Source organism: Penicillium macrosclerotiorum, assembly GCF_028827735.1.
Source record: "Penicillium macrosclerotiorum strain IBT 26536 chromosome Unknown utg000002l_segment0_segment0, whole genome shotgun sequence".
NCBI lineage: Eukaryota > Fungi > Ascomycota > Eurotiomycetes > Eurotiales > Aspergillaceae > Penicillium > Penicillium macrosclerotiorum.
In genome coordinates this window covers 3,148,134-3,173,910 of record NW_026643082.1, presented here as the reverse complement: position 1 = coordinate 3,173,910, position 25,777 = coordinate 3,148,134, and the positions used below count along the sequence as shown (strand labels likewise).

The following is a 25,777-nucleotide window of genomic DNA, read 5'->3' as shown; positions in this document are numbered from 1 at the left end:
GTCCACGGCTAGTGACAATCACATATCCATACCTTTCCCCATCTCTGCCTGAATTTCCCAGCTGTATCTTGCAAACCGACTTCGCCGCCGAATATTCTCCCCGTAACATAAGAGTAAAGGTGGCACAACACAAAAAACTGTTGCCACACTTGCCAGAATTGAAATCGCAATGTTGGAGCCAAGTGAACCGAACATTTGATTTGTGAATAAGGGGAATGTGCCAGACAGCATCCCTCTAAGAAAGGCCACCGCAGCAGTTGCGCTGGCAGAGTAACTCAAATAGCTATCTGAGATGTACCCGTAAAGCACGGTGTCTAGCTCCGTCAATGCATATCCAACTAAAACAAGGGATAATGTCGGCACAATCCACGATATATCACGGCCTATAGTATAAGGCGGAATAGTCCAGCCAAACCACCATAGACCTATAGCGAGAAATGGGGCACCGAGTGCCAGGCCCACGAGTTTATCTTCAGGTCTGATAGGTTTACCCCTGCTTCTGCGCTTATTGAAGATGTGAGAGTCAAGAATGCGAGTTAATGTGCTGACACATGTGCCCAGGCCAATGGCCATGAAAATGAGGGATGACTGGGATGCAGAAAAACCCATGGACTGATAAATAGGCTGCAGAGCCTCAGAAAATATGTATATAAGCGACATGGCGATAGAGATCATTATAGCGATGGTGAAGATGATAGGTTCTCCAAAGAATAGTTGTACGGGTCGGAATAGGGCTTCTTTCATGAAGGCGCGCAGATCCGGTGAGTGGTCATGGTTCAAAGCAGGAGGAATGGTCGGAACTTCGTTCTGCATTTGGCAAACCTCGCGAGTTAACAACAGCGACGAACGGGATTCCCGAATTAAACAGAGGAATCCAGTGACTGCCCCGAGAATAATGGCATAGACATAAAAAACCCATCTCCTAGATATCGAATCAGCGCTTGATCAGTTATAAGTGGTCAATATAGACTCATACCAATTCAGGAGCTCAATAATATGGCTACTCATTATGGGCCCAATGATCAGTCCAATATTTGATGCAATAGTCCAAAAAAACACAACCCAAATGCGAGCCTGGGAGTTGAACATATCCTCGATACTACCGCCCACGATAGTACCTGGTATCGCGGAAAGTAAACCAGCAATTATCCGCATAGAAATCGCTCCGCCTAATGAATGCACAAGTCCAATTAAAAGACAGCAAATGCAGCTCAAGCCACTGCTAAAAATATACATTTTTTTTCGACCAAAAGATTCGGACCAGGGAGGGAAGATTATGGTGCCTATAGATTGTCCAAAGAGAAATCTGTGCAATCATTACAAAGTTAGAATTTGTGAGGAATTCATTTCAAAAAATAGGCTCACAGAGTCACAAAGCAAAAAGTTGCGAATGTATGGCTTAAATGGTATTCGTATTTAGCCTGTGCTGCGGCAGCCGCCTACAGATGATGCGTTTCAGCCGGTGTCAAAACCATATATGACTGTTGATCACTTACGCCTGCCGTACTGCTTGCCGTTCTATAGAAAGATTAAGGTATCAGCCTTGAGCTTATAAAACTCCTTGAAATTGATCCTTACATGAAAAGATCTAGAGCGCAAATAACTCCGACATCGTAAGTCTTTCGAAAGACTGACCAGTTTCTTGGATGCCTCGGGTTATCACATCGCCATCGCACAAACTTGCCATTTGATGTTAACTCAAATAGATGATCCTGCAAATATTCTTGCACCGACTCCTTGGGTTCGTCTGTCGTGTCTGAACAACTGGACTTCATCTTCGGGTGGTGTTTGATGTAAATGCTCACGCAGCGGGTACTGACAAGAGCAAATAGGACATTAATATCATGATGAAAATTCGTGCGCTCCAGAACCATATGACGCGTCCAGGAATAAATAGCCTTTCTCTGATTTCACAATGCAAGTATAAGAGAAGAGCACAACTACTCCGAGGAATGAGGAGCTCCCCTTGTGATCTACGCGCGGCTCAGAGGCTATTTTTTGATCTACAAGCTTGTACCCACTTCTAAACGCAGATGTTTGAATTTACGCTATGACTTGGATTAGAGTGAAGATTGATTCACTAGATAGTCCTGGCGCAGTTCCTTTAAAGAACGTGGATAAATATCTTTTAAACATGTATTTAACAGTTTTCTACGACGTAATTTGCAATAAAGATGCTTACAGTATGTGCACGGACCTTTGTCGCATGACTGAATTCCAGGGATGGAGAATTTTTGCTTTCGCGGAATCAAGGGAGTGCGTCTCCCTGCTTCGCAGCTCATTGGAAGACTGATATCGGAGTATTAGACTTATCAATTGGCAGTTTTAAATGATGTGTGATGTAAGAGCACTCCGGGCCACATACTTGTATCGCAGAACTTAGTACATTGGAGCTTATGTAGTCGAATATGATTGGATAAGCTCCATCTACAAGCCTCACTCGCAAATAAACTTGGGTGATCATGAAAATAATCTAGAAATTACAAATATAAGTCCATTTGTTCATGTTTCATTACTCAAACTAAGTTTTCAATTTCGTTCAAGCCCTCCCGAAATTCGCGTCTTATAATCTTACACCCCGACGCTGACGATCAATCTGAGGCCAAAAACGACTATTTTTAACCCTACGCTAAGCATCCTTTTTATCATGGCCTTACTCATGAATTTTCAACATGATTTTACCCGCCCCGATTGTTCAATATGCCCCCTGAGTGCTCCCAAAGCTTCCCAGAGCACTCCGGGGGAACCATAATCGAGGAGGTCTGGTGACTGATAGCTGTTTCCATCCATATATCTCGTCCATTCCTGCCAAATCACAATGTTCTTGTGAGTCCCGGACTGGAAGATTAGCTAATTACGAGCCATGAAATTCATCGCGTTCGAGTAAAAATCAAAGCCGGGTTAGTGACGGTTATAATTCTCAGCAACGCATATTCGAACGTTGTAAGACCAGGTCACGTCGTGTTGCCGTAATTTCCGGAGTATGAGGACCCGTGTATACCAGCTTGATTCACGCCTCCGCGATTGCGCGTTTGAAACCCCACAAAAGCTGAGGGAGCATAAGTTGGTAAGCTTCACTCAGCTTGGCAGCTAATTCGTTTGAAATGACCCGCAGCCCTGTCAGATTGGAAGGCCGAGTGTACTGGCGGTACTAATTAATGGAGTGGTCAAAAGCGAGAGTTTCACACTCAGGTGCATCGACGAGAGGTATGTTCTCGAGCATATCTAGCGACCAGCCATAGGACAATTGCGCCAAATACTGGATACCAAGGTAGTCATTTGCCCATTTCGTCAAAGTTTCAAGGTAGACCCCGCATAACCGAGCGGTCTAACCAAAATTAGTTTATCATTTTATGTTGATTGAGTGGCTCATTTTTACGGTGGCTTTATAATCCTAAATGTGGCTGTTACCAGCATCGGTCTCATTTGTTGTGTACTCATCTAGCATTGGCAGGAACAGCAGAAAGGAATATCCATGATCGCTTTGGAACTCTGCTCTGGTCCAGTAGTATGGTTGTTGAATTTCGATGCTGTCTTCTCAGCCATCGTTTCAAACCTCCTGTACAAGCTCTCTGACAGAGTCGATGAGCACGTGCTGCTCTCAAAATTCTGTCATTGTATTCGCTCCTGCAGCTGAGAAATGATCTACTGCCAACAATCCATTCTGGATCCACGTTTTTGGAGTTGATTGAGAGCTTCCTATATCAAGCGGGCTCGCTTGTGCCCGGTATTCAGAGTGAATAAGGTAGACGTTGAACAAAATGCTATTCGAACTGGAAGATTTTAGACTGATATGGCCAGTTCTGGTCACTTGTGAGGAGAGATCAACCATGGATGAAGCGCTGAGAATGCCACAGTTCTTCTATGAAGCAAGCATGACCGCCTGCAACTCTCCTTATCCCCAACCAGGAGCTTGTCCAGTGAATGAGCCATTGAGAACTCTTGAATTAATGATAAGATCCCAGGCTTTACCTTTCGAGTTGTATGGTGCGGGGATGCCTTGTCCTTGATTTGGTCCCATAACGAAATCCAAGATCGGGCTATAGTCTTTGTGTGCTTGAGCGGGAGTCTTAAAGGCCTGGACTAGGATTTACCTCCCTACCCTAGCGCCAAGGCTAGAGTGAAAGTTTTTTTTTGTATATTGGAAGGCCTCCATCGAGAGGAAGAAACTACTGAATACCGATAGGATTCACATGTTCCTACGTACGTCAGGGCATTACAGGATTCAATAAATATGTGGTCTGCTACGAAAGCATACCAAGTAAACCTTTTTGTTGCCATTGGCTCCGAAATCGATACAATAGCAGGGACAAGGCAGCCTGGAGCATGGAGATACGAGATACGTTGCATTTTCCCTTTTCCACTTGGAGACCCTGATCCACTCAACTAAGCCCCCACCTGGTTGGTCAGCAACTAATATTCACCACTCTGGGGGCCAATTTAGGCTTCTCTGCTGCAGCTCGTCAACAAAGGGTCATCATGACCATCCAAGAAACTACCCGGAAGGAGACTGGAATCTCTGGTGCGGAGACTGCGAAGACAACGTTTATCGAAGAACATACGCCCAGCTCAGACATTCTCGAGCCGCTACTACTTTTGCTTGCTGCTCGTCGTGGAATCCGTACAGACCCTTTATTCACGAACCTGACTATCCCTGATGACCGGGCTGTCATGTTTGCTGGGCCATCGGGGGTAGAAGCTATCAACCGATCATCCTTGGGCACTCGAATTTTGCGCTTTTGGGGCTATCGATCTAAGAAGTGTGTTACACAGCCAGTTTACCATAATCATTTGATACAGTGCATTTGATAGGAAGCTTCCGTCTGACCTCGTGTGTTATATCTAGAACAATATGCGCTTTTCTTTTTCTAATCTTCCAAGCGATCAGTTTGTGTACTGAAATGATAGTCCAGACCGAGGACGATACGAAAGAAGGAAAGCGGAAAAGACTAAGATTTGGCTTAAAAATTTCGGCTTTTGGTACCAGCGTAATTTGCATTTTACTTGTCGCTCTAAGGATGCATTTCAAGAAAAATATTGTCCCGACTGTTATACCTCCCCATTTTGACCCAACATCTTACCAATATCGCCTGGTTGATGCGATGAAACGACGCGGGATCCATTTTCGGGAGGTGATGACTACTCCGCTCGCTGATATGGAGCGACTATGGGTTGAAAATTACAGTCTACTTGAAAAGTTCCATATTGAGGGTCTCGCAGACCCACTGGGTACCGGTTTCTACGATGTGGTAGTGAGATTTTGGAATAATGGCCGAGTCACTTTCCAATTTGCTCCAGGAGAAAATTCGTTGAACTCCACGGCCGGAGTCTTGTTGGAACAGAAATAGAACAATGCAAAGGTGGTTTCACACGACTGGCCCAAATGAGAGTGTAAAAACAAAATTGCTGGGATGATCCGTATTTGTGACAGCAGAATAAGAGGTGAAATTAGTGGCTCCGAGAGGGACCAGATCTTTTTGACACGAGTCTATTGAAAAAATCGCAGGAATAACAATTGCGAGAAAGATGGATATGGTGCTGTGCTGGAGAGGACTCATAGACGTACTGCATGTAGGAAGAGCTATCCAGGTCGGCATTTACGTCGTATATATAACTTCAAAGGATTCTAGACTAGACCAATAGTCCTTGAATCCGCAATAAAATGTAAGTCTTTTGAATATTTGCCCCGGAAACAAGATAGACATTGAACAACCAAGGATCATAGGTAGTATGCTTAAGAAAATTATAGGTATCAATGAACAGACATGACTTGTCTTTGATCCGTAGCCCCAGAACGCCTTGCTTTGAAAAAATGTAGCAGACCTTAGCTATATCAAGGCCAATCCATCAAACATCATAAGATCCGAAGTCCAGGCCAAAGAGCATTAAGAGAGATATTGAGAAGACGAGATATCCATGGCATCTTCCAATTTTTCGGTATTCTCATCTTTTATTTGGTCATTGGAGCCATGATCCTCGGACTGGTTCAAAATAGGCTGTGCTTGATTTGGAGCATCATCCTTTTCAACATCCTTTTCGGTGGTTTCTCCGTCACCAGACCTACCATCATCGGCATCCAGAGGTTCCTCGTCTTCCTCTGGCAGTTCTTCATCCTCCTCATCTTCATCACCCTCCTGAGCCTCTTCGCCACCAGCCTCAGCTTCAATAGCGCCAGCATCACCGTCATCCTCGCCTTCATTGTCGTTCATATCTTCTTCTTCATCCTCTCCTTCCCCTTCGTCAGCACCATCGTTCTCAGTTTCCGTCTCATCCACTTGTTCGTTCTTGCTCAACCCAGGGAAAAGTGACTTGCGCATCGATGGTCTGTCGGGTTTTGACTCATCGAGATCAGTAAGTTCGCTTTCATCAGCGCTGTCATGTCCGCTATTATGGTCGCTCCTTTGAATTCCATTTTCCGTCGAAGATGGTTGTTTACCCGGCCCCTGAGGTGCAGATGTAGGTGCGGTAGAGGTATTGGGACCGCGTGAAGCCGATGATTGTTCGGTTTCAATCGTAGCACAGAATTTGTTTGCCGTCCGAGGCCCTAATTTGAGATTGACAATGGTGTCTGCGCGTTTCTGGATATCTCGACGGGCAATTCCCTTGGTTCGACCGCGAGGCGCTGGGGTATCAGTAGCAGGAGTAGATGCCTCAGTAGTTCCTTCGCCAGTCATAAGAAGATGATCAACTTTCATCTTTTCTTTGTTCTCTTCATTGACTTGCTCAATGAGCCGAGGAGCGTTAACCTCGTAAAGTCGAGAGTAAAGATCAGCGATAAGATCCTCGAACATTGTAACTTTCATGAGGTTATTGTTCAGCTTTTTGAGCTCCAGCGAATCTCGAATAAGCTCAAGAAGTGGTTGACTCTCGGCTGCAAGCTGTGATAATCCTTCTAGACGAGCTGTCTTTGTGGAGAATTCTTCCCATCCAATAGGTCTGAAGACACTTTCCTCGTATCCTTCGGTTATCTGCGCGGCACGGCGAATCATCTTCGCATATGTTAAGCTTATATCTTCCCATAGCTTTGTGTGGTTGATAAAATCACCCTGTTTCTTCCTCACACGGCGAAGCAACTGGTCCAAGCTTCCGCGATCGTCAAGCTGATCGAGGAGGGAAACAAAGAAGTATACGTAGCGCGTAGTATAAACAAAGTGTCTACCAGGTCTTTCGTACTCGGGCCGCCATACTTGGATAGTGAGCGTTTTCGTGAAAATCTGGGAAAGTTCGTGCTTGGCAGCAGCAGCTGCAGTGGCATTGTTCTCATCGTCATATATGACATGTGCAGCCTGTCATTGCTCTTTAGGAAAACAGAAATAGAAGAATGCGGATGATATCACATACCTTGGCACTCATCCGATGATGCCAATTAGACTTGTCGGCACTCTTGAACTTTCTGATAACTTCAAGGATGTAAGGCTTCCATCCCTCAATGTCTTCAGGAGAGTCCACTTTACGAGCCCAAGGCGTGGCTTGTAGTGTTTTGCTAGCCTCGGAAGGCTATGTTGCAGTCAGGAAAATGGAAGAGGATCAAAAAGCGTGCATGGGACTTACAGTCATGCTCCCTTTGACAACAAGTTTATGGACCACAGATAGAAGCTTAAAATGAGGCTCAAAGATTGGATCAGAGCGCGAGTCTTTACGCTGGGGGAGACTTGCTATAGCATCTAGAAGCGCATCCAGAACGTCTTGAATTTCTACACTTTTTGATGTCGTTCGCATTGAATCGTCGCAGTTATACATCTTCCAAAGGCATTTTCCAAGGAAGTAATGAGTCCTGCACACAGGTTAGCATCTTCAAGTAAATGGTCACAAAGGGGGATACAAACATCCACCGTTTCGGTTTATCAACGAGGGCCCTCTTGAGAAGGTTCTTTGCGAAGTTCCACACGGAGAAAAGGGACATCTCTTTGAATGGACGGCTCTTATACATTTGCTGGCTTTCTTCACTGCTGAAGTGCCGGGGGAAGTCCTCCAGGCCAAAGGCGCCCATTGTCAGCGGTTCGCGAGAGGATGAGTACAAGCGGATTCCGAAATCGGTGTAGAGATCCGACAAAAGTCCTCGTGTCTCAGAACTGGGTTCTGCGGTCCTGATAGCTTCTGAAACCGCCATTGCATAGCAATGAATGGCATATCTCTGAGTAGCTGCGAGATCTCCGCGGTTATTGTTGATCTTATCCGCTGCCCATGTTATGTCCTCATCAAGCTTCGTGTCATAAGCCTGGGCGAGACGATACCAGGTTTCCCACCGGCCTGATCCATGATCTAGGTCTTGTCGGAAGAAGTTGATGGCATCGTCAAGCTCCGTAGTAGAGCCGGGACTAAGACGTTTTTGGGAGCGAAACTTTGTCAGTGTGGCATGACCAAGGAGGAAATACCAACCCTTGGCGGCAATCCGTGCATTTTCGCCAGGAACAGTTCTCATTGACAGTTCTGATACTCCTTGAACAGCGCGCAAAAGTCCTGAAGGATTGATGGGAGATTTGATATAGCCATTGAAAATACGCCGATTGAAAGCCATCTGAGGTGACTGAGCAAGAAGTTTCGCTGGGCCGATCGCCTGTTGCATTTTCTCGATTGTTGTCTTCAACTCGGATTTTGAAAGATCTTTCATATTCATTTTTTGTGCTTGTCTCATCACAAAGTCGATCATCATAATCGCTGTTGGGCGGTCCAATTTTTCGGGGGAGCATCCATGGTCTGTAGTACCATCCAGCGGCGAGAACTTGATGCCATGAAGGTCAAGGAGTACCTGACAGACGTCGAGCTCATAGTCGCCCTTCGTTTCAAGTTCAAATATTTCAGACTTCATGAGTTTGAGAAATCTCTTCTGCGAGTATCTGCACATGGATCGGACGCCTAGAGCATTGTGCACAGACCGAAGAATGTGAATTCGATCTTCCAGGGGTTCGTTAAAAAGATCTTTGTTTTGGTCGACAGCTTCCACGAATAAGGTATACTGCAATATCCAGCAGCGAACATATAGTTCTCGCATTCTTTCTTTGAAGTTTTCTAAAGACTTTGCCAAAGATCCACGAAGATCACGGCCAGAAATCTGGCCCACACGAACCGAGTCCTCGTACATAATGAGGCTTTGAAGAAGTCTGGACAGCCTGGCGACAGCGGACATAGAAGCTTGCAAATGATCCATATCTACACACTCATATGCTTTTTCCAACTGTTGTGTGATGAGAGGTATAGCTTTCCCCATGATTGCATCAAGTGATTTGAGCCAGCCCAGTAGACTGAGCTGTCGATGCGCGGTTGTTTCCTCGAGATGTTTCGCATCGTCGAGTTCCGTCATGATAGTCTCAATGCTTCGAAGATAACATGAAACTACCTTTGGTGGGTAATCAATTGATTGGTATGCCTCCCGGAGTCTTCGCCATAGGAAGAGTCGAAGTGTTGCATCCCCTCGGTCTAGAAAGGCAGCCATTTCACTTGAAGTTGATGAGGAATCATTTGACTCATTTTTTTTGGGAGAATTCTCTGCATGCTCTGTTGAGGAAGGTTCAAGGATCGGTTCAATGGCCTCAATCAGAGACACGGGATCCTCGTCTTTAGTATTGAAGACTTTGGCGAAAAAATCCATGCACTTGAGCTTGAGCATCTCCTGATCTATCATCGCAACAGACAGTTCTGAAATGATGGAATTGTTTAGGAGAGTCATGGTCCGATCTCCAAGGGACTGAAGAATAGTTTTGAGGTCCTGGAGGCACAGCAGGACATGCTCACGTTCAGCTTCGCCAGCAAGGTTCATATGAAACGTCGACGTCCATAAGTGACGAAGAGAAATGTTTTGTCTGCAATCTTCGGAGGGACAATAATCAATGAGTAATTCCAGTGATGACCGGGAAAGAATGCACCATCTAGAAAGGCGATCGCTTTGCATTCGACGCTTTTCTTGATTAGCCTCATTCCCCTGACTATCAAGAGATCCAAACGCATCCAGTTGGAGCTCATAGATCGCTTGGATCATTTCAACCTGGAAAAAATCGATCGGATGATATTCAAATGGAGACTCTTGGTCACACTTGAGAACACGCCGTTCAACGGCAGCAACAAGTTCACTTAGACGAGTATAAATGTACTCATCCTCCCGAAATATGAGTTCAAGAACAGTGTCTTTTAGTTCTTGTGGCCATAGTAGAGACGCATACGTTGATTTCATCACAGGCCATTCTGAAGATACCTGCCCAAATTCAGGCATAAGAAGGGATCTCAGCCACTCGTATGAAGCTTCGTGTGGATGAAAGCAATTCTCATTTATCATATCCGAGAATCGATACAGCTCGTCCTCAGAATAAAGCTTTTGCTGGATTACCGGCTTCCGAGCGCCTGTTCTTGAGTGCTCAAGAAAGACAGATAAACCAGACTTGCTTGTGCCGCGGATATCTTTGACAGATGAGGAATCATCCTTTTGCTGCATCAATCGAGACTTTTCATCATTCCAGCCTTTGATAATGCCACGTATATCCTTGAACAGTCGAGCTTCAGGGTCTTCCGGCGCATCTTCGGAGTCGTCGATTGCTGCGGCTTTCTCCCTAAGATCTTGAATACTCCCTAGTGCTTCCATTCCAACCTTGGAAAACAGAGAGTCGAGAGTATTGAACATCCAGTCATCGGCATTGATAAAGACTTCCAGGCGGTCTTCGTAATATTTCTCCTGATCAAATGCGACTTCTTCCGGCTGTACAGGGTTCTCGGCAATGGACTCCCGAGCCCGTGTCCGCCTGCTCTTCATCCTCCCTCCTTCTGGCTGATCCTCATTCGCAGCCGACGCAGACGATCGTTTTCGAGTACTTGAAGGCGATTTTGGCTCCGTTTCGTCAGCATTCTCATCAATGGCTTCAGGATTGGCTTCATCAGCCGGGACATCAGTTTCGGCTGGCTGGACGGATTGACCCTCCAATGATTCCATAAGTTGTTTTTCTGCACTCTGATCGATGGAAGACTGTTCCTCTCCCTGTTCCGACAGAGCTTTCGGTGCTTGGGCAGCAGTATCATCGGGTTCTGCCTCCTGGTCTTCTTCCTTTTCCATGTCGATATCTTCCTCCTCCACTTTCGTTTGTACGCCATCCTCAGAAAGTTTGTCTGGCTCTTCCATCATTTCAACAGAATCTATTGCCTCTGCACTCCGAGTAGGAAGGATGAGACGTATAGATTGACTAGGGATAGTCGTAATAGAAGTATCGTCCTCGGCATCCAATGTCTCGAGCATGGCCCTGCCAACTGATTCCCAGGTGGCATCAGACGACTCTATATCCCGACGGGATGTTGAGATGGCGAGGGTATTCTTAGAAGGGTCTAACGCGTGTAGTTCCACAGGGAGGGTAGGCAGGTAAGGATAAAGGTCGGCGTGCTGTTTGAGATACTTCACGAGGGCTTTCTTCGGCTTCTTGACGGGTACTTGGGACGCAGAAAGCTCATCGAATAGGGAACGTAGAATACTGCGCAAGCGCTCCTCTGAAAATATCTCTTCCAAGCCAAGTTGTTCCGAGCGCATCTCGAGGCGATTCTCGTCATCGGCCAGGACGCTTTCGAGACAGAATCGATTTAGGCGATAACTTTGGAGAGCGCTGCTGAGCCTTGCGCTCTGCCTCCATAGATTCAGATCAGTATCATCACGTTCAAGAGCATCTGCGAAGGATCCTAATGCTTTCTTTGTTGTTTTTGTGTTGCGTGTGGTGACCGAGGCCGTGTCGGTATTCTGAGGGACATTTCGTAGGGATTCATGCAGGGAATCGAGCAGGTATTTTCCATGGTTTTTGTAGGAAAGGTAGAGTGTCTGGAAGAGACTGGAGGTAGAATCGTTAACATTGAATTCAGTGACCACATCTGCTACTGCATCGTCAACTGCCCCCGCCTGTTGCGCCTCTAGGGGCGCAGGTCTCCTAAAATCGGAGATGGACTCGGGGTATTTGAAGATCTCGGAGTTCAGAAGAGCTTCGTATGCTTCTGCCGCCTGGGAGTAGAACTCTGGGCCCTGTGAATGGAGCTTTAAAGCATTATGATAGAGCTTCAATGCCTCCTCAATCTGAAGCTCCTTCGTATCGTCAACCTCATCTTCAATACCATCATCCGGCTCGACATTCAATGCGACCCAGCTCGCCATGGTGTCAGCGTCGCGCGATCTTTAGTCAGGGATGTAAAACGAGTAGATGTGTGGCCACCAGCATCGCAGAGAGCTCCGACGAGATCGCGAATCATTAGGTCCAGGTGTAGAGGTAAGGACCGCCGCGGAATTAACTTAATCGCGGTTCACGCGTTGGCGGCCAAATTAGGCAAGGACGCTCTCCGCCTTAGTTGCCTGATGGCCTGAAGCTGTTGGTTGTTCAGCGACCAACTTCCCCTCTGCAACTTGCGCCGAGAAAAAGCACTTTTCTTTTCTTTTGCTTTAATTTTTTCCTTCAGATACCCTTCCCAGTTGATTCCGCAGCGCTTCAGCAGGCGCTATGGTCGCGCCCGCTGTCCCAGAGTAGGTACTCCTGAAACCCCCGTTTACGTGTTCCCCGGGATGCATGCGCATGGCCATTGCGGGCCTGTCGCGGGGAGTAGGAAATCGCAGCCTGCAGGATATATGACTGACTGGGTATCAATTGACTAGAATCCATGAGGAGGAGGATATCTTTGTTGCAGTCGATGCGCGAACAGAGTCGTTGCAGAGCTTGAGAGAACTCGGTCCCCCAGATTTGGTCTACTTAGTCAAGCAGCCCAAGGCCAACTCAACCCGACAGGTATGCCTCAATATTTTGCTTCAAACAAAACAGCTTCGTATCTAACAAGAGCTGTCACTGTTCTCCAGACCGGTGTGTACCACCATGTCACCGGCATTGACGCTTCTTCGTCCGCTAGCCTAGCCGCCTATGTCAACACCCTCACATTTTCGCCCCTCGACAAGACGCACAAGGTGGTATCGGGCATTTATTGGTAAGAATAATTTTCTTTCAGAATCATATTGGCTTTTTCACTGATATACGCATAGTTGCTACAATGCATTCTCCCACCTGGATATGCGAGTCGAAGTCAAGATCCCTGGAAGCTTGGAAAGCTACTGTATTGATGAGCGAGGAGACAAGCGCGTGGCAACCGAAGCTCTCTGGCTGGAAACATTCCTTTGTGCCGTCCTCAGGGCCTACCTGTACGCAGATGATGGCAGCGGAGATGCCATCAAGAAGATTGTGGGCGTCCGGCGCTTTAACCCAGTCACAAATACCGAGATGGAGCACAAGTTTTTGGATGCCGCCGAGAAGTTGTTTTTCCTTGGTAGGTTGCTCTAATACTAATGGGCTCTGTATATCTCTGACAAAAAGCATCTAGGCCGTCAGCTCAGCTCGGACCCCGAAACCCAAGTTCCCAACACCGTCAGCAACCACCTGACGTCCGGTATACTTAAATACATATATACCACTGGTCGCTATACATCTGGTATCAATCTTTTCGAGAAATTGCGCACACGGGATGTAGAGGTCTCCTCTCTTCTGGCTCGGGTACAAATCATGGCGGATGAAGAAGTGCAGGCTGTGCGGTTGATGTACGATGCTCTGCAGGATGTTCCGATGGATTACGCTCTTCTCGATTGCCAAGCAGCGTTCTGTCAAAGCAAAGGTGAAGGCGACATGGCTCTTGAGTGTGCGAAGCGAGCAGTGACTGCCGCACCCAGCGAGTTCAGCACTTGGGCTCGGCTGGCGGAGGTCTATGTCGGCCTGGAGCAATGGGATCTCGCACTTCTGACCCTGAACTCCTGCCCCATGTTCACTTACCAGGATAAAGACACCCCGCGTATGCCACAGCCATCGCGCATCATGCTTCCGATTCTAGCTGAAAGCATTCTGGACGAGATTGACGAGGGACAACCCAAACAGGGAGACCCTCACGATTACGTCCACCCCTCTCTCCGGAAATTGCATGCTGCTGGGTACCAAGGAACTTTCCTGAAAGCCTACAACTTGTTGACAAAGATTGCTGCTGCAATTGGATGGGATCAGCTTCTCAAGGTCCGAAGCGAGGTTTTCGTGATGGAGGAGGAATACCGTGTCGAGCGGCAGCACGTGCCGAAGCCTGCTCAATCGCTCGGAGCGGAGACAAATGGGGAGGCTGTCGAGGATGAAGATGATGACGAGACTGGCTCTGTATCGGGATCTGGAGACGTCGCTCCCGAGGCTGCCACCAACGGCGACAGAGAGGATTCACAGGTTGAAAGCGCTATTGAACGCCCCGAGCAATCGATGGCCTCCGAGGTTGTCAAATCTGGGAATGAAGATGTATGTTGTGTTCAAATTCATGGGAAGTTGATAATCTACTTGACTAACGAATTCTTAAACAGCCCGATCCCTCTCACAGCACATATACACAGTTCCGCAACAAGCGGCTTTGTGAGCGTTGGCTGGACAATCTGTTCATGGTTCTTTATGAAGATTTGCGCATATACACTATTTGGCGGACTGAGATGGCCCAATTCCGCCAACAAGCGATGGAATACAAGAAGTCTGCCACCGAATGGGAGATTCTGGGTGAGCTTGCTGAGCGATTACACCATTTCGACGAGAGTATCGAGGCATACCAGAGCTGCCTGGGCACTCGATTTTCGCCCAAGGCGATGCGTGGACTTCTGAAACTCTATGAGAAGCGAAATGATACTCGGGGAATGTTAGGCGCTTTGATCCGATTGATCGCATGGCAGTACCGCTGGTACTCGGAGGTACGACTCTTTTCTCGACTTCCCTTCGCATCGTTTTATGTTTCTTTGCTGACTTTGACTTAGTTCTCCCCCGACCTCCTATACCTTATGCGCAAGCTGATCGAGGATGAGGGTGCTGTCAAGGTCCGAAGCATCGTCCAGGCCACGAATCTGCCCCAGCCCGTTCTTGACCTTACACACCAGTACTGCCAGCTTTGCGCAACCTTCCGCAGCAGTGGTAGCGACACTTGAAGCTCCGAGTCTTGTGAAGTTTAGGTGCGGAGAGCCATGTTCCCGGTTCTTCGCATCGATCTGGGTGTAAAGATATGCGAGCGTCGGCAGGGTTAATGACCATCACTGATGAGGCGTGTTCTTTTCAATATCATTCTTGCCAATCGATTGTTTCTACCTAGCTTAGAAGGTATATAAGGTGTTTCTCTTTTCCTCTTTCTCTTCTCATCTTATGGTGCTCTATTTTGAAGTCCATTGTTGCCCATATCCCCGACGATCTCATGTACCTCCAGGTAAGAGTCAGACCGGGGCCTGTTGTAGCCTTTGAGGTCAAAGAATGACTGCCAGCATCCGACTTGATCTATACTATTGCGCAGTCGCGGCTGCTTACGAGAAAGGACGAAATCAAACCCGAAGGCAACGTCTATGACTATACCTCCGCAGGGTGCTGGCTAGAGATCTTACATCAGGACCGATACCACCTATCAACTCAGGTCCAATCATACGCCATTCCGTCACAAAAGAAGGCGAGCATTTTAAGTTGAAAATGTCCCACGGCAAGACCGCCTTGTTTGATGCAAGGACGCACAGCTTACTCTGCATCCACCTCAGGCAGGTCCGATTCCTTGGGAACATCGCCGCCCTTGGCCTTGGCTGCCGCGGCGGCAGGACCGCTCGTCTTCGCCGTCTCGGTCACGTCCTCGTCTTCCTCATCGGCCGCCTCCTCTTCCTCTTCCTCTTCCTCATCATCCTTGTCGCCATTGGCGCCGTTCTCCGCGCCCTCGTCCTCGTCGTCGACTACCGGGACGGTCTTAGTCTTCTGCCGCTTGGCGGCGGGAGGGCCTGCGGCGCGTGATGTTAGCAGGCGCTCCGAGTATCATCGCAGATGGGCCATTGGCGATGGGGATGGCAGAGTAGGGCGATGATTACCTTCTTCTTCCCCTTCGTCTTCTTCGTCTTCCTCGTCGTCAAAGTCCTCCTCGCCCTCTTCTTCTTCGCCCTCGTCGCTTACATCCGAGACTTCGGGTTCTGAGTCCTCATATCTGAAAGACGCCAGGCGCAACAGGTTAGCCTAGATCTTAGATACTGAACGCTTGATGTGTTGGGTGCTGGGGACGCTCTCGGATCCGGGGGGATGGAGCGCAATGACATGCGCGAACCCCCCGGATGTAAGCAGAAGGTCGGATATAAGGGTCCGCGCAGAGGAGTGCGCACACGGACTGGAATTGCGAAGGGACGGATTCCAATCGAGTCCGCTTGGGAGAGATGAGGTTGGGGGGAAGGGGGAGGATGAATGACTTACTCCTCCTCCTCTTCGCTGTCGTCACTAGGAAGCGCCTGCAGCTCCTCCTCGGGATCTTGCTTTCTCTTGCGGGTAGACATGGTGGTAACGGGTTGGGAGGGATTGGCGCAAAAGGGTGTGGGTGGGAGAGAGTCGAGGGAAGGGAAGTATAGAGAGAGGAATAACGGGATGGGGTTCGGCGAAGTACAATTTATAAGGTCAGAAAAGGGGAGTAGTGGCAGTAGGGCTCCGGGCAACAGTCACGGAGCTCCCAAGGGGGACGAGTGAACCAAGGGAGAGGGGGCGCAAGCACCGGGGGGTGACGACATGGAGGAGAGCTGACACTACATTACCGGTGGAGACGTGCGTGGCCATGAGCACGCGGGTGCGTGTGGCCACCCGGCATGATTTGCTTCTATTTACATTCCAGACTCCCGCTTCCTCGCTGCAGCCCGCCATCCGCAGGCCGTCCGCAGGGGCCGTGATAGGCGGACGAGGCTGGCCCGAGGCTCTGGACCTTTGGGGCTGGAGGCACTCGGGGCACTTGGAGGACGCAGGCTCATCACTCTCCCCGCCCCCTCACCCCAGGGTCTTCTTCCCAGCCTGCTCGGTTTTCCTCCCACTCTCACTTTCCTCCCGGCTTACTGTGCCAAGAAGTCAAAGTTGGCCATGCTCGGGTCCAACAAGTTCTCGTCAAGCCCAAATCCATAAGTTCCGACCATGTCGTAGATCAGATCCGGCGGCGGGAATCCCTGGGCCATCGCATTTGCGCCCCCAGGTACTTCGCGCCCGTCAACACTGCCGCTGTTGGCGCCCACCTGCCAGGCCGCCTCCCAGGAGTCGAAGCGCTCCAACATCTTGCCCAACCCACGGGCAATGTGCCGTGTCAAGTGTCGCTCCCCGGCCGAGACGCAGTTCATCAGCTCAATCACCCGCTCCACCAGCCGCCGCACCTGTCGGGCATTGATGCTCAGGTATGCCGAATTCCAATTGATGGCCACCTTCAGTAGGAACACGGCGGAGAAGGTCACCATGGTGTGGGTGAAAATAGGGACCCCGACGATCGCATCCCGAATATCCGGCTCTTCCAGAACCATGTTCAAACAGGCCATGGCCGAGGAGATCGCGATATTGGCCGACTCCTTCCGGTCCATGGAGAACACAGGAGTGTTCGATGGAGTCAACGCTCGCAACGAAAGCGAATTCAGCTGGAATTTCGCAAAGTGGTAATGCAGCACCACTCCCTTAGAGGGATAGGTGCGCACGTATGGGCTGTCGGCTAATCCCCTCCCTGTCAGTCAAGAGGATGCATGGAGGCATTTGAGAGCGGACCTACCGGATCGCGGCTGCCAGAGCAATCGCCACTGATCAACAGCGACATTGTATACTCGCAATTGCCCAAAGTCTTCCTCCGTCAATGCCTGTTCGGTGTCGCTGCCAAACATTCGATACGCCTCGGTCAAAATCATGAACAATGCGACCTGGGCGAGCAGCCGAATATCCCCGGGGACAACCATGGGCAACTCCAGAAAGGCTTCGTAGTTTCGGATCGCAACGTCTTCATGAATGACGGGCGGCCGCCCGTAGGCAATGCTGAAATGATGATCGCACACGTAGAGCAGATACCACAGTTGAGCGCGCGCATACTGATCCGTATGCCCACGGGTCAAGCGCTGGTAGCTTTGATGCAAGCCTATTTCGGTCGCGATACGCACCGCATGTCCGGACAACTTCCAACTTAATTCGGACAGCCAGAAGGCTCCCACACAGAGGCCGCGGATGTCGTCCAAGGTATGTGCGCGGGTGAGAGCCATACTCGACACAAGGGATACATACTCGTTATAGCAGCGATTCAGCGTTTCGGTACGATTGGGAATGTGCAGGGCTGCGACGGTGAGGACTGCCGCCGAGAGGAGTGTCGAGGCACGGCGAACTGAGGTTAGATCGCGATGGACTAAGATGATCCCACCCCAAAGTAACTGATTCATCGTGCGACTGAAATACGCAAACAGCTCCTCGGCTTCATGGATGGAAATCAGTCCCCGCGTGATGAAATCCTCCTCTAGTAATGTCTTCCTGGGTGCCTCAATGTGGTTATTTCGAAGGTTGCGTAGCTTAGTGACTTCGTATAAACTGCGCATGGGGGCAGGCACTAATTCGGGGTCTTGGAGATCGGGCTCCTGGGACGGCTCGCGAGTGACATCCATTACTACCCCTGGACCCTCATGATGACTAGCATGATGGGCATGATGGGCATGGTTGGAATGATTGAGATGGCTGGTGTGATTGTTTGGCGTTTGCGATATGTCGACCGAGATCGAGGATCGATGGCCATGGGGTGAGGCGGCCGGACTGGGCCCATTGCCACTGTCACCGCTTGTATATGTCGAGAGATCGGGCAGACCTGCCTGTCGCAACAGTTGGGACACCGCAGTCTGCAACTGCTGCATCGTCGCGGTCGCCTGGGACTTCCATCTACCAGAGATAGGAATGGTGTCAGCCAATGTCATTCATGCCAGTTTGAGAGGGCTCATCTGGCAACCAAGTTGGCGGCGGAGGCGAAAGGTCCGGGGAAACATACATCCCATCGTCATCGACGAACTTCTGTGAAAAGTCGTTCACCACACATTTGATGCCGCTACGTGTACATTTGGTGCAATTCGTTTCTCCAGGACGAAACTCACACCGGATCTTGTGTCGCTTGCATTCTGCGCCTGTGGAAGGGGGGATACTGGGGTCAGCGATGCGACAGTGTGGGGAACAGCACCACTTACAGGCTCGGGCTTTAGATATCCTAGGAGCTGCAGGACGTGTATCTCCAGAACGATTGCTCGCCCTGGGTGATTCCAAGCCCGCCTCCGTTGAGGACCTCTTGAGTGGAGTGGAGGCATCCATGAAGAGTCGGTGATGCTCCGGCATGCGGTTGGGGGCAAAATTCGGCGGGGCGGAGGGGGGAAAGTCGGGGGAGACCGAGGCGGTTACTCTGCTCGCCTTCTCCTCGGAGTCCGACCACCGCGAGCAATCTTCCTGGTTGAGACGGAGGGGAAATGCGCGGCCCATAGATCATGAATATTTTACCACTAGCTCCCTTATGAGACGAATATGCACAAATTTCTCCCTCGCTAATTCCTCTTCATTCTCTCCTCCTTTCTCTCTCCTCACTACTCCCACTTATACCGCTACTACTACTACTACTACTCCTACTACTACGGCTGCTATACTTTTACTTGGATGCAGCATTTTTAATTAGAAGGTCGGTGTGCTGCGCTTTGAAGATTAGACTCCGTAGCCACGACATCTTTGTTGTTTAAATCACTCTCTGACTGTCACCAATCTGTACATCAAGCTCTACCGATTTGGAAATAGCGCAGTACTCTCCTATGATCATTCAAATACCAGTCCTGTTCCTTTTGCCCATCGATCGGCTTACTCTCCGGGGATCGAATACTCCCTGTCGCTGGTCAAGCATGCCGGTCTTCAGGGTGGTGAAGACACTGAGGCGTTAATGACACTGGCCCAGCGATCCGTGCCTGTCTGTAGATCCACCCTGAACGCTGTCCAGCCGGGCAAAGTCCGGTGCGGAGGAGAATCAACGGGGCGACTCGGACTTGATGCGAATGCGGAGAGCTCGCCAGGGACTCTCCACCAGCTATAAACCCACCATCACGACAATCTCGAGCGCTTTCTGTTTCGGCCCATTATTATATGTCTTCCTCCACCAAAATGCATATTCTAATTACCGGTGCCGCCGGTTTCATCGGCCAATTGCTCGCCAAAGAACTGCTGAACGACCCTGCCTACCGCGTCACTCTCACTGATATTCATCAACCTCCAATCCCCGCGGGCGTTCGCCACCCCGAAAACGCGACTGCAGTGAAGGCGGATCTGCTCACGAGTGTCAAAGATGTGGTCGACTCCTCACTGGACGCTGTCTACGCTTTCCACGGCATCATGTCCTCCGGATCAGAAGCTAATTTCGACCTGGGCATGGGTGTGAATATCGACGCAACACGTAACTTGTTGGAGGCACTCCGGCACGCATGCCCTGGAGTTCGGGTTATTTACTCCTCAAGTCAGGCTGTCTATGGCCAACCGCTGCCAGAAATTGTGACTGACAGCGTCGTGCCAACTCCCGAGTCCTCCTACGGCGCTGAGAAAGTGGTCTGCGAAACACTCGTTAACGAATACACCCGTCGCAAGTTCATCAATGGTTTCACGCTTCGATTCCCGACAATCTCAGTCCGCCCCGGCGCACCTACTGCCGCAGCCTCTTCATTCTTGTCCGGTATGATCCGCGAGCCTCTGGATGGCAAGGAATGCGTGATCCCTATTGAAGATCGGTCATTCAAATCATGGCTTTGCTCCCCCAAGACACTCGTGTACAATCTTCTTCTTACCCTCCGTCTCCCCATCGACTCAATTCCTCCCCATATTCGCCAGATCAATGTGCCTGGAATTTGTGTCACCGTTCAAGGCATGATGGATGCCCTGGAAGCGGTGGCGGGCAAGGACAAGTTAGCTCTTCTCCAGGAAAAGAACGACCCAGCGTTAATTCCCATCTTGAAATCTTGGCCCACCCAATTTGATAACACCCAGGCTATCTCTCTTGGATTCAAGCGTGACGAGTCCTTTGAACAAACTGTGAGGGACTACCAGGAGAGTGTCAAGTGTTCATGATTGTAGAGATATATTTGAGATTTGTTTCAAATGTTTGAAAAGATAATACGTATATACCTTCCAAAAATGATTTTCATGATTTTCATGATTGCAATGTCATTATTAATTGTGCTGTACGTAATAGTTCCTCTCAGAGGAAAGGCAAGTACTTTGGGTGTCCAGGCACCAGGATATGCATATAAATGTACCTAGGAGTCGCTCCAATCACTGCACTAGTCCATGCATTATTCGGGGTGGACGTAATCGCCCCCTCTTGGCTAGTCCACGAAATCGGCTTATCTCAACACCCCGGGGCTTACAGCTGCAGCCTAAAAGAACAAATAATAAATCTACTACTTTGAAACAGTTCGTTTGGGAATTCTATAGACTTTATTTCTTTTCGTATGGAATGAATGGTAATATGATCACGGACCTTAGCATGAAGAATCTCGCTTCTTTTAGGCCGCCTGCTTTGTCCGATGTACGTACATCCCCGCTCGGAGACAGATTCCTCCGATCAGCAGGGGCTTGATGGACTAAATTGTTTGAGATGGAGAATTTTGATTCGGTGCGATACTATATTAGACGCATTAAACCAAAATAGGGCATTCAGTGCGCCGCTGAGGTTGCGAGACAACACATTAGGGTAGATTAATAATTGAAACATGCATTTGCCGCTTATAAACCAAATGTCCCCAGGTAGATGTCAGATTGATCCCCCGAATTATTCTGATTTCATCGTTCACCTTCCCAGAAAGGTTTTTAAAGCTCACTTCTGTCTTGCATTAATCTGCTTCGAACCAAGCCCTGCTAAAATGACCTCTTCGTTTCAACGTTGGGTGCTCCGCGAGAAGCCATATGGCGAGGCAGTCTTGGATGGAGACAAAGCTACCTTTGCTTTGGAGAATACTACCCTCCCAGCACTTCAAGATGGTCAAGTATTGCTGAAGACCCTGTACTTGAGCAATGATCCTGCTCAGCGAGGATGGATTTCGCCACTGGTCGACCCCAAGCGCCTGTATTTACCACCAGTCCAGATAGGAGAAACCGTGAAGTCGATAGGGATCTCGCAAGTCGTGGAGTCACGCAGCGAAAAATTACCTATTGGTAGCTTGGTTACGGGCTTTCCAGGGTGGACAGAGTATTCTATTGATGATGCCAACAACGTTTTTCCTATTGAGTCCATTCCCGGCCTACACGAGACACATTTCCTGGGTGCACTTGGGCTTCCCGGTCACACGGCGTACTATGGTCTTACGCAAATTGCCAAGGCCACGAAGGATGATGCCATTGTGATTAGTGGTGCTGCTGGCGCTGTTGGCAACATCGCCATCCAAATTGCCAAGAAAGTCATTGGTTGTCGGAAAGTATGTTTGCCTTCTCCCATAAAATTTTGCCTAATTCATTGACATATGAAGGTGATTGGCATTGCGGGAACGGAAGAGAAATGCCGGTGGGTGGAGAGCTTAGGAGCAGACGTTTGCGTAAACTACAAATCGGCGTCCTTCAAAGACGACCTTTCGAAGGAGACTGAAGGCTTTGTGGAAATATTTTTCGGTTCGATATTGACATGCTCATACAGAATTTGGATGAAGTCTAATCAGAACGTGATGTAGACAATGTCGGCGGCGAGATCCTTGATTTCATGCTGACCAGACTGGCCAAATTTGGTCGAGTTGCAGCCTGGTAGGGTTCTGGAGGCGGCGAATTTAATGAAGGAAGACAATTGTTAACCCAGTACAGTGGCTCCATTTCGAACTATAATCGTGAAGGAGACATCATCGGCATCAAAAATTTCTACGTACGCCCCTTATCCCCCCATCGCTATGGTTTTAGCCGGTTTCTTTGGTACTAAACCTGTCTAGGACGTTATTTCTATGCGTATTCAAATCCTAGGATTCGTCAACCTTGATTGGATTGAGCATCTTCCCAAAGTGCGGTCAATTTTGGTAGATGAATGGAAGAAAGGTAATCTGATCATTAGTGACGAGATTGAGATGGTCATTGAAGCCGATTTTACCGAAATTCCGCGCACCTGGATGAAGCTCTTTTCAGGTGAAAACACGGGAAAGCTTGTCACAAAGCTAAAGATCTAGGTTTGTTCAACAATTGGAAGTTCATTCCATGTTTATCATAAATCACAGAATAAATTTAGAGTTTAACTCTCAACACCGATTTAAGCATGAATCACTGCTTTCAAAGCTAGATAAAAAATAGGGGTACTCTACCTCCAAACCTGGGATTGTCTTAGCATTCATTCGCAAACAAATAATATCAGCAGCGCTCCCAAACCTGTCCATCGATAGAAACCAGCCTATTGAATAACTGGTTCCTCATAGCCATGGCCGTTAATTGAAAGGATTGGTGAGGTTCTTTGCCGACAACAAGCAAGCCGTCAACAACTTCTTTTCCACCAATAGCCCACCCAACAACCAGCTTTCCTTTCCACCCCATACCACCCAGCTTTTTCAGTTCCCGAATATCTGTAACTGGAATGGTGAAGAGAACAGAATTCTTCTTTCGATTGTCCACATGAAGATCGTTGCTTTGCGGAATATCTGTGGTGAAGTATAGTATGGGAGGCTCCTGAGACGAGTCGATCACGGCAACGCCGCGCTTACCATGATATCTGGCATCGAACTCGACAGGTCCAACTGGTGTTCTGGTTTTCCCTTTGCGGCGTAACACACCGACTCTATTTTTAGCATGGCGAGAGCCAGCTGTTGCCCACATACGATCAATAGCACGTTTGCTTTCAACTCCTGTTGCGGTGCCTCCACGAAATAGGCTGAGAATCCCGGCTGTCAGTGTCTTTTTCTGGGCTCTTGGAGGATTTTGGGGGCTGGAATTCTTGGTTTCGACAGAAGCAGCTTGTTGAATTTCCTCGCGAGTCGCACCAACGGTAAGGTCCTCATGGCGTAACGAAGCAGGGCGCGAGGGAGGTTTGCCATTGGATAATGGTGGAGGTGGCAGAGGAGAGGCGTTCGCCTCGCCAATACGCAGTAGTGTCAAGGTCAGTTGAGCATTGGTTGGGATTCCCTTGAGCAGGGAACTATCGAATAGTTAGTAACTTTCTTTCTTGATTCTCGGGGATTCATTGACAAATACTTACTTCTGGAGTTTGAAGATGTCCTGCCAATGAGGGAAATCACGATTCAAAACCGCAATCCCGCGCATAATGATAGGATCTCCAAAAAAAGCCAAGCCAACTGAAAATCCTATTGCTTTAATCAAGATATAGCTAGATATCCAGGTGGAAAGAAGAAATGCTGGGGTCAGCAAAGCTAACAGGCGTATACGCGGTTTCATGCGCGGAAATGGTGGAGTAGCAGACAGAGCACTGGGATTATGGTATATCAGCACCAAGTAGTAGAGAGGTATAATAGCTGGGGTGTAAGCAATGCAATCATCGAGCTTACTTCCCGAGTTTTTCATATGTGTCAGTGACATCGCTGATAACCTGCATTGACAGATTCGCAATATCTAGCACGTTTTGTTTCATAGGTTGCCGCGTTTTATCATGGGAATCTGATGGTGTCAGGCCATGGGCTTTGCTCTGAGCATCTGCAGTATCAGACACAATGTCCATCGGATCTGGAACGGTCTCCTCTAGTGGTGCCTCTGTTGGAACCCCTTGATCGTGCTTTCCAACGGCGCTACCCACAGCAACGCTAGCCACGCTCGCTACTAGATTGCTGGCTTCTCGCTCGGCTGCTTCGCCCTTGAAGTTCTCGGGGGCCCCAGTAACACTATCATGGGACCCCAGAACACCAGCTTGGGGCTTTTGAATTCCTCCAGTGTCTTTGTCGATAAGGGCAATGGGTGCTGGAGGGAACATCATTGGGCGAAGTGGAGGATATATAACCAAACCGATCAAGACCGCGAAGAATGCTGGAATCAGCAGATCCAAGATCCAAGCGAGAAAATAAACCTAGACCAATTTTCTTTCAGCGCCCACTTGAGAACAAAAGATGGCGAAATCTTCGGTTGCATAGCCATACCACACAAAATATTGCCGTGCGACGCGACTCCTTCCACGACCGTAGCCGAGCAATATGTTTAACAAAGCTTGTCAAACTGACAACCACAGTCGTGTAAAATCTTTCCAGCGTAGCACGTAATTTGTCAGGTGAGAACTCATCTTCAACTGCCCGAGTGAGGTCAAGCCTTTGCATTGGGGCTTCTGGCACCGCTTTGACATTGTAGACTTGCTACATAGAGATGAAAGATTCAGTTCCGAGCACTTGCTCAATCAGAGACCCTTTTGTTTAGATTTCTAAATACCTTGTCGAAACGCCTCAAAAGCATCCATAGATCCTCATTCGATAAGCCAGAAATCAACTGTTCTTCGAATTCGTCGGGAGATATGCTCCATCCTACATCGGTGGTCTCCGCCGTGTCGTCATTTTGCTGAGACAGACCTTTTCTCTCCGGTTCAATTTGAGAGAGAACATGGCTATCCGTTGGTCCTTCTGGAACTTGGATGGATTCAGAGTTATTACTGCTAGTGGTGGTGGTTGTTGTTGTAGCGCCACTGCCACCCAATGGTGGAGAAACAGTAATCTCGTCTCCTTCGCCCATTGGAGAAACAGTCAATAGACTGAGAGTAAGGTTAATGGGGGCAGATAAATAAGGAGGCCTGAAAGAGAGAGGAGGAATCAGGAACGGGCCAAGTCCGGTTTTTATCCATAGATGGTAGAACCATTTTCCTGGCAACCCGGGGTCAGCGGCATGTCGACGTCATCAGATGCATGTTGTCAGATAGCAGGACTGGCGTCGGTACTAAGCATGCTATTTGGGTGCTAAATCGAAGACAATATAATAAAATGGTATTAAACAATGTGTAATCTTTAACCTGCCACCGATCATATCTGTCACATACTCGGTCGCCTATCTGAGCATTATCCTATCCTGCTTCTCTACAACAAGTC

At 48.7% G+C, this 25,777-nt stretch overlaps 9 protein-coding genes across 9 annotated transcripts; 4 read left to right on the top strand and 5 right to left on the bottom strand.

Moving 5' to 3' along the window:
* Positions 1 to 18: 18 nt before the first annotated feature.
* Positions 19 to 1,775, bottom strand: N7462_002278 (uncharacterized protein; the record flags this gene model as incomplete). The annotated part of the gene is made up of 4 exons (XM_057074004.1): positions 19 to 922; positions 977 to 1,306; positions 1,444 to 1,518; positions 1,579 to 1,775. The coding sequence occupies 4 exons, from the start codon at positions 1,773 to 1,775 to the stop codon at positions 19 to 21; spliced, it is 1,506 nt and encodes a 501-aa protein (XP_056937645.1).
* A 2,704-nt stretch (positions 1,776 to 4,479) lies between these two features.
* Positions 4,480 to 4,809, top strand: N7462_002277 (uncharacterized protein; the record flags this gene model as incomplete). The annotated part of the gene is made up of 1 exon (XM_057074003.1): positions 4,480 to 4,809. One exon carries the CDS (start codon positions 4,480 to 4,482, stop codon positions 4,807 to 4,809), a length of 330 nt encoding a protein of 109 aa, XP_056937644.1.
* Positions 4,810 to 5,885: 1,076 nt separating this feature from the next.
* On the bottom strand, positions 5,886 to 12,112 carry hir3 (putative transcriptional corepressor of histone genes (Hir3); the record flags this gene model as incomplete). Its single annotated transcript, XM_057074002.1, has 4 exons — positions 5,886 to 7,286; positions 7,342 to 7,497; positions 7,552 to 7,774; positions 7,827 to 12,112. The coding sequence occupies 4 exons, from the start codon at positions 12,110 to 12,112 to the stop codon at positions 5,886 to 5,888; spliced, it is 6,066 nt and encodes a 2,021-aa protein (XP_056937643.1).
* Positions 12,113 to 12,452: 340 nt separating this feature from the next.
* N7462_002275 (ChAPs family protein) lies at positions 12,453 to 14,929 on the top strand (the record flags this gene model as incomplete). The annotated part of the gene is made up of 7 exons (XM_057074001.1): positions 12,453 to 12,475; positions 12,605 to 12,734; positions 12,803 to 12,927; positions 12,983 to 13,263; positions 13,318 to 14,261; positions 14,324 to 14,698; positions 14,762 to 14,929. The coding sequence occupies 7 exons, from the start codon at positions 12,453 to 12,455 to the stop codon at positions 14,927 to 14,929; spliced, it is 2,046 nt and encodes a 681-aa protein (XP_056937642.1).
* A 571-nt stretch (positions 14,930 to 15,500) lies between these two features.
* N7462_002274 (uncharacterized protein) lies at positions 15,501 to 16,291 on the bottom strand (the record flags this gene model as incomplete). Its single annotated transcript, XM_057074000.1, has 3 exons — positions 15,501 to 15,751; positions 15,839 to 15,951; positions 16,212 to 16,291. The coding sequence occupies 3 exons, from the start codon at positions 16,289 to 16,291 to the stop codon at positions 15,501 to 15,503; spliced, it is 444 nt and encodes a 147-aa protein (XP_056937641.1).
* Positions 16,292 to 16,831: 540 nt separating this feature from the next.
* Positions 16,832 to 19,109, bottom strand: N7462_002273 (putative C6 transcription factor; the record flags this gene model as incomplete). Its single annotated transcript, XM_057073999.1, has 4 exons — positions 16,832 to 17,469; positions 17,527 to 18,665; positions 18,772 to 18,904; positions 18,965 to 19,109. 4 exons carry the CDS (start codon positions 19,107 to 19,109, stop codon positions 16,832 to 16,834), a joined length of 2,055 nt encoding a protein of 684 aa, XP_056937640.1.
* Positions 19,110 to 19,913: 804 nt separating this feature from the next.
* On the top strand, positions 19,914 to 20,867 carry N7462_002272 (SDR family oxidoreductase; the record flags this gene model as incomplete). Its single annotated transcript, XM_057073998.1, has 1 exon — positions 19,914 to 20,867. One exon carries the CDS (start codon positions 19,914 to 19,916, stop codon positions 20,865 to 20,867), a length of 954 nt encoding a protein of 317 aa, XP_056937639.1.
* A 794-nt stretch (positions 20,868 to 21,661) lies between these two features.
* On the top strand, positions 21,662 to 22,942 carry N7462_002271 (MDR family NADP-dependent oxidoreductase; the record flags this gene model as incomplete). Its single annotated transcript, XM_057073997.1, has 5 exons — positions 21,662 to 22,213; positions 22,265 to 22,403; positions 22,463 to 22,532; positions 22,590 to 22,647; positions 22,712 to 22,942. 5 exons carry the CDS (start codon positions 21,662 to 21,664, stop codon positions 22,940 to 22,942), a joined length of 1,050 nt encoding a protein of 349 aa, XP_056937638.1.
* Positions 22,943 to 23,120: 178 nt separating this feature from the next.
* On the bottom strand, positions 23,121 to 25,427 carry N7462_002270 (DUF3292 domain-containing protein; the record flags this gene model as incomplete). The annotated part of the gene is made up of 5 exons (XM_057073996.1): positions 23,121 to 23,898; positions 23,959 to 24,186; positions 24,266 to 24,777; positions 24,848 to 25,057; positions 25,131 to 25,427. 5 exons carry the CDS (start codon positions 25,425 to 25,427, stop codon positions 23,121 to 23,123), a joined length of 2,025 nt encoding a protein of 674 aa, XP_056937637.1.
* Positions 25,428 to 25,777: the final 350 nt, after the last annotated feature.